This window comes from Puntigrus tetrazona, chromosome 25, assembly GCF_018831695.1.
Source record: "Puntigrus tetrazona isolate hp1 chromosome 25, ASM1883169v1, whole genome shotgun sequence".
NCBI classification, from domain to species: Eukaryota; Metazoa; Chordata; class Actinopteri; order Cypriniformes; family Cyprinidae; genus Puntigrus; species Puntigrus tetrazona.
The window spans coordinates 16,584,101-16,591,143 of record NC_056723.1 but is presented as its reverse complement, the minus strand read 5'-3'; the positions used below and the strand labels follow the sequence as shown (position 1 = coordinate 16,591,143).

Below are 7,043 nucleotides of genomic sequence, written 5' to 3'. Positions count from 1 at the left end.
ATGAAAAAGATGCTTTTATTTTGTAACACTCAATCAGCGAACAATGTGCTTGCGATTCGTGTTTTTACCAGATGGGCGAGATCAAATGTCCTGTTTTATTAATCGTTGGAGAGGACGATCAGAACTGGCCTGCTTCAGAATCTGCAGCGGACGTGAGTCGATCGGTTCGATGTGTTAAAACGATTCATCTTAGGCCAGTGATTGAGCCGATGTCATTTCCTGCTCGGCAGATGAAGGAGATGATGGAGAAGGCTGGGAACAGTCACCTCCTAACGGTTCTCTCGTATCCCGGGGCGGGTCACCTGATCGAGCCGCCCTACAGCCCTCACGTCCCATTCAGTGACTTCAAGCTACTGGAGGCCAAGACCAAAGGTCAAAGTCTAATACATGTGCAGTCAAGCTAGTTTCACTGTGTTTGAGCTGGATAGCCCCACAGTCGATGAGCCTAGTTCGATTCAGCAAAGTTAACAAAACTCAGCATGTATAAGTGTGTACTATGTGTGTAGTTTCGAAAACTTTTTTTTTTCTCTCCAGGATGAGGTTAGATGTAGCATAACCTAATGTTAGTGTGATCTGGTAACAACGCACATGATGAATCTGTCTTTTTTATCAGGCAAATGTCATGAAATGTTTTTAATACGACGGAAAAAATACCTTTTTTAAACTGCGAGTCAGTTAAATGATTCAAATTACGTCGCTAAATGATTCGAAACGCTCGAACCAGATCACGTATCGCGAATCATTTGATTCAGAACGGGATTTCAAACCGAGTTTCGCGAATCATTTGATTCAGAACTGGACTTCAAACCGCGTTTCGCGAATCATTTGATTCAGAATGAGATTTCAAACCGCGTTTCGCGAATCATTTGATTCAGAACTGGACTTCAAACCGCGTTTCGCGAATCATTTGATTCAGAACGGGATTTCAAACCGCGTTTCGCGAATCATTTGATTCAGAACTGGACCGCGTTTCGTGAATCAGTGTGAACGGGACTTCACATTGTCACACATTACAAAAAGTAAATATAAGAAAGGATGAATTTTATAGTTTACTCAAAAATGAAAATTTCCCCATAATTTGATCACCCTCAAGTCCCTCAAGGTGTTGTTGAATAGAATAATAAAACTGCAAAAATAGTTGCTGAATAGAATTGTTAAACAATGTTTGTTTTAGCAAATATGTGAAAGGTATGTTTTTATTGCAATCGGTTTTTCACATTTATACAGAATTAGAATACTTGCATTTCATAACTTTTCCACTGTTTATATTTAATTTACTAGCTAATGCAGTCAAGATTGTAAGTTTATACATTGTAAGTGACAGCCAGTCTCAAAACAGTAAAACATACATTCTGGTTTATTTGGACGAGAAGTTATAATTAGAAGTTAGAAGTTATTTAGTGCTTCCTCAAACTCAAAGTGTCAATTTCGATAAAAATTGCATTTATGCATGGGGAAAAAATAGTCTGTCAAATGCATGAATGTAAATACTCTCTGAGGGAAGTATATCGTTCATTAATAATTTAATTATTAGGTCTTTGCTCCTGCTTTTAACTATGAAATGTATGGGTCAAATTGACCTGCTAGCAGTAATAAAAATTTCACAACATCTCCGCCTGCCGAAACTTTCCAGGCATGTTCGTGATCCTCAACGAGAAGTAATTTCACAATTTCAAGAGTTTAACCGGTACTTCCAGCAAATGTGCTGTTTGTCACGATGACCAGGAGTATAACATAAGGGCTAGTCTATGGATCATCTGTTATCTTTTTTCTCATTTTTCCCCACCGGCACGCTTTTAACTGGGAAGTGAGATGTCATATACACGGAGGGACAGATGAACGTGACACGTGTGTTGTATCTGAGGAGGTGGACATGACATTGCTCTGTGATTGCAGTGGTGGTGCTTTGGGGAGGAGAGACGGTTCCTCACAGTCGAGCTCAGGAGGAGTCCTGGCACAAAACTCTGGCTTTTCTTGAGGAGCATCTCTATGACAACAGCAGAGACGTTACACACTGAGAGACATCTAGAAAAACTGTGAGACTAATTCATCTTCAGCGTGCCTTTACTGTATAATACATTAATACAGAAGACATTTATAGTGTTAATTATACATACAATTACATTATCGCAATTAATTATGAATGAAATGTTCATTTAAAATGAATTCATATAGTACTAATAATTAAAAGTTAAATATATTGCTGGATTATGTTTTATTATTATTAATAATGAATGAAATAATATATTAATAAAAAAATACCCATTTTGTACATTGTAATTTTAAATGTAAATATTATTGATCTAATTAGGATTCATTTATTATTTAAATAATTTGTACGAATTACAATATCTAGTGCTGTCAAACAATGAATCGCATCCAAAATGAAAGTTTTTGTTTACATAACGTGTGTGTCCTCTGTTTATTTATTATTAAATTTCTTTAATTTTTTTTAAGAAAATGTAAATGACATGTTTGTTTGTTTGTTTTTTTGCACACAGATATTGGACTTGACTTGATGTTAATGTGTGAACTTTATGAAGTTCAAATCAACTTTTAATCTTTTAAAATGAAAATACACATGATTAGCCAAAACTCTTTCTTTTCACATTCAAACAACGTCTTGAACCATTACATGCACTGATGTATAAAATGAATAAACGACTCTCAACTCTATGATTAAAAAGTCAGTGGCTTACCCTTCGGTTTCTGTTAGTTGTCTTAATTATAATTTTTTTTAACTCCTGACTTAATCATGGTGAGGCGGTAATTAAAGACGTCTACGTGGAGTACTTTAGTGGTTCACTGGCCCCCGAATCTCACTCTTTTCCAGCCAGAAAGTGCTCTGTTCCGCAGGGCTCCTTATAATCAGGACAATCAATGAATGTTTATGCGTATTTATTTATTTCTTTTTTGTCTAGCTTCAATTGATAAGTTGCCTGTTTGCTTCTTTTGATAACAAGAAAGTGTCACAGACTCCCGCTGCGCCGGGGATCAAAGAGCGGCGTGATGCTGCTGCCGGCGCATTGATGCTGACGCCAAACACCGACGATAACGCTCGTCTCATTTGTCAATTTCGCAGAATGAGGCTGATATCAGAAATGACACGTCTCATAATCACAGCTGTGCTTTTGTAGTCTGTTCTTCCGCAAAATATTTTACCTTCCACAAAGGAAAGCACTAACTGAACGAAAAACAACAACTGGCTCCAGGACCGGCCTCTTTTTCATAAATATTAGGTTGGGGCCACGGAGCCGGGGTTTTATTGCATCAGATTGCCACATATTTTAAAAGTTACACGTTTGTAAAGAATTACAATATCCGTATATTACATTTCCGTACACAGTGTTGCCTAACTTTCCTACGTTTTACTGTAGATTATGTAGTCACGATTTTAAGGTTTGTACAGAAATGGGATTTTCTAAATAAATATACCCAGAGAAATGCACTTATGTAAAAAGTCTGAGAGCTAGCCTCAGTCTTTTTACTGAAGAAATGTAGAACATAAATAAATAAGAAGTTAAAATTTTAATTTCATACATTTTAATAATATTATAAATGTAATATATTTTTGAGAATAAATTAAATATTATATAACTTTTAATCTATTTTAATCTGTAACCATGTAATAATTGATATATTTATGCATTATACTAAGAAGTTATATTTTGTATTGCCCCCTTAAAAATGTAAAAAAAAAAATTAATTATTGTACAAAGAAATATTTTATGTCAAATATAACCTTTACATTTTAATTTCATACATTTTCATTGTAATTTGTAATAATTTTACTAAGAAATATTTAGTATTCTTTAAACACATTTTAATAATATGATAAATATAGAATATTTTGCAGAAAAAACAAGAAATTACAAAAAACTATATTTAATTTCATTAGGAAGTTATATTTTGTTTTACATCAAAACATTTTAAAATGTAATAATATATATTATTTTATAATATATATTATATTATTTTCATATAATGAAGCACACAGTAAATATAATCATCTGAGATGGTTTTTACAGAGAGGTTATATGTTAATTATGTCAAATAAAGTTTTAATAATACAATAAACACAATAGAATTATTTGAATCACATAAAGCAGACAGTAATGAACGTCAACTAAAAACAGTATATATGGGTTTACAACATTGAGCGTATTATAGTTTTTTCATATTCATGTTCACAATCAAAAGACTAATCAGTCTGTCATAGCAGCGTCAAAATGAGCCCAAGCTTCGAATCAGAAACACAAGACGAGACACGTCTTCATTCCCCCGGATGTGGTTTTTCTGGACGTGTGAGCTGGAAATCAAAAGTGCTTTCGCATTAAAAAGGATGAGAGAAATCACGTCGCACTAAACGTCTGAAACCTTTTAACATATTCCAAACAGCATCGGCAAATAATTGACCGACTGCAAGACGGCAAACAACAACAAAGCAGCGGTTTGAAGACTAATAAACTCAAGGCAAGCCGGATACGTAATCTGATTAATAACGATTCGCATTTCCATAATGTGAAGTGCTGGTCAACATTAGCTTCAATGAACGGCACTGAAAAACAGGACCAGCGCGTTTATTTAATACCTCTACTTGCATTCCAGACGTGTCAGGCTCGGTGAAGATCCGCTGAGAAGATTTTGATTGATACATTTGCATTTCGGCTGGGTCTGTAAATGTCTACAGATGCCAAAAAACAGCCTCGAGGGAGCGACAAATGTGTTGGCTTGGTTGGTATGCGCTTTCTAACCACAGCTGTTGACGCCGAGATCATAAAAATCTGCCTTTGAAAAGTTTAAAAATGTATTTCTGTGATTTGTAGGCCAGATGCGCTGTGTTTATCGGTATCTGTGCCGCAGCCACTGGCGCTGATTTCATTTGTGGCAATAAAGAAGGCGACGTTTGAAGGATTCCTGTCCAAAATTAGGTTTAGCCTTAAAGATGTGAGTAGTGCTTTTGATAGAGATGTTTAAAATGATGCATGGGATGCAAATAGGGTTTTTATGCATCTGTAGCCCACGTTGGCATCGGTTCACACAAATATGCGTAAGTGTAACTTTTTATTATTAAAATAAATCAGTTTTGGGGCGTTTTATCAAGATAATAGGAGTTGTGTTGTGTTTGCAAATAAGAGCCGTCTTCCTCTAGCCCCGGGCTGACCTTTTAACCCTCATGAAAACTAGGAGAAAATGCTTCTTTCCTATACAGATGGGTTTTTTCTTTGCTTTTTATCAAATCAAAACAAACATAGAAAAGACATGTTTCACTTTCAAGGCATGAAAGCGTCAAAAATGGGGATCTGCTGAACATTTACTCACCCGTACAAGATGCAGGTAGATCTGGAGAAGCTTTGCTCCTCTGCAGTGAATGGGTGCCGTCAGAATGAGAGTTAATTGTGTTCTAAAGACAAACAAAGCTTTGAAGCGGAGTGTCACTTTAACTGGTGGACTCTGACGGCACCCATTCACTAGAGAGCATCCACCGGTGAGCAAGTGATGATACGTTGCTCCAAATATGATGAAGAAAAAAACACATCTACGTCTTCAGCTTTGGGTGAATTACTTTAGTAAAATTTCAGTATGCACTAATACAGACACAAACTGAAATACACGGAAACACTCAAACAAACCAGATCTAATTGGGAGATGTCCTGAAATGCTCCTTCCTTCACAAAGCAGCCCGTATATATTCCCAAATATTAATGCCATTCTTTTAAAGAAATGCATTCTTGGTAGACACACCTTCTGTAGCAGTAGTAGTAAACTCGTGGTGCTTGTCAAACGCATTTCTATGCTCTGATGTCTCGTAATGAATCCAGCCATCATTCATTCTCCTGACAAGCATAAATTATCTCTTAATGCAACATAATCCCCCTCACGCAGCCTTGGGGCTTTTCTTCCTTCTCTCACACACTCGGGAGCTCAGGTGTGTCTTTACAAGTTTCAGCTTTCAGAGTTATTACTGCACAATCCACCGCTGGCAGCACACAAGCCCGGGACCATCAGCAGAAGACCCCGTCTAATCGGTGGTGCTGTGTAAGCGTCTGTGTGCAACCAGCTGCGCCGCGGCATTAAGCGTGATAATACAGTAGCATGCAAATTATGAAATCGGCGCTCTATTGTTCTCTGTAGAGGATTGTAGTGCGATTAATCATTTTTGGTAGAAGCCGAAGCTGTTCGGTCAAGTCTGGTCCGACCACGTGCTTCTTCATCTGCAAAGGTATGTGTGGAAAATATTCTGTAACAGCTGATGTAATCATTTCTTAGTTAGAATGCTTGGTGATTTACAGTTGTGTGCATGTCATTAAAAAAAAGCGTTTTGGTATTTTGTGGTTACAATAATTCGATTTTTCTAACCTGAAGAAAAAAAAAAAAAAAAAGAACTACTACTAATTGTTAAGGTGCAAATGTCAAATGTTTTTTTGACTTTGACTTTTTTTTAACAACTGTTATTCGGGAGTGTTTTTGTTAGTGTTTTTGTTTATTTTATTGTATTTTTAACAATGTTGTTGTATTTCGATTTTTGTTTGATTTTTAATATTACAATTAATATTGCAATATTTTATTTAATGTTTTATCTAGTTGGTTTTGTTTTAGAAACTAATATTTAAGTAATAATTTTTAAATTGGCAAATTGTAATATATATATATATATATATATATATATATATATATATATATATATATATATATATATGCATATTATATATAATGATATGACACACACACATGTACATGCATATACATAAATATATACATACGTGTGTATGCATAAAGATCATTTAATATATTTCTAGTTTAATATATCTTTAATATTGTCCTATGTAAGAGATAAACTGTCATCCAGATAAATAAGATATATATGGAGAATGAGTAATAAAAAGAAAACCTAAATTAAATCCAGATAAAATAAGCCCGATTATTGTTAGTATTGTTATTTATGAAGTACCAACTGCTATGATGGCAGGCCTTAGATACGTGCCATTTATATTCAGTTTTGTTCTGCTGTGTTACGTTGCTTAAAAGCAAATCTAATACTT

At 35.1% G+C, this 7,043-nt stretch overlaps 1 protein-coding gene across 3 annotated transcripts in view; it reads left to right on the top strand.

Moving 5' to 3' along the window:
• The window catches only part of acot19 (acyl-CoA thioesterase 19), an 8,105-nt gene extending 5,407 nt beyond the window's left edge, over nucleotides 1–2,698 (top strand). Inside the window, exons 8-11 of one of the 3 annotated variants that reach the window (XM_043228382.1) lie at nucleotides 72–152; nucleotides 231–372; nucleotides 1,897–2,036; nucleotides 2,502–2,698. In XM_043228382.1, coding sequence (XP_043084317.1) covers nucleotides 72–152; nucleotides 231–372; nucleotides 1,897–2,018 — 345 coding nt within the window. In that variant the 3' untranslated portion in view covers nucleotides 2,019–2,036; nucleotides 2,502–2,698. Of the gene's footprint in view, nucleotides 1–71; nucleotides 153–230; nucleotides 373–1,896; nucleotides 2,264–2,501 lie in introns of those variants that run through there. The other 2 variants (XM_043228385.1, XM_043228384.1) reach the window with 2 other exon arrangements.
• Nucleotides 2,699–7,043: the final 4,345 nt, after the last annotated feature.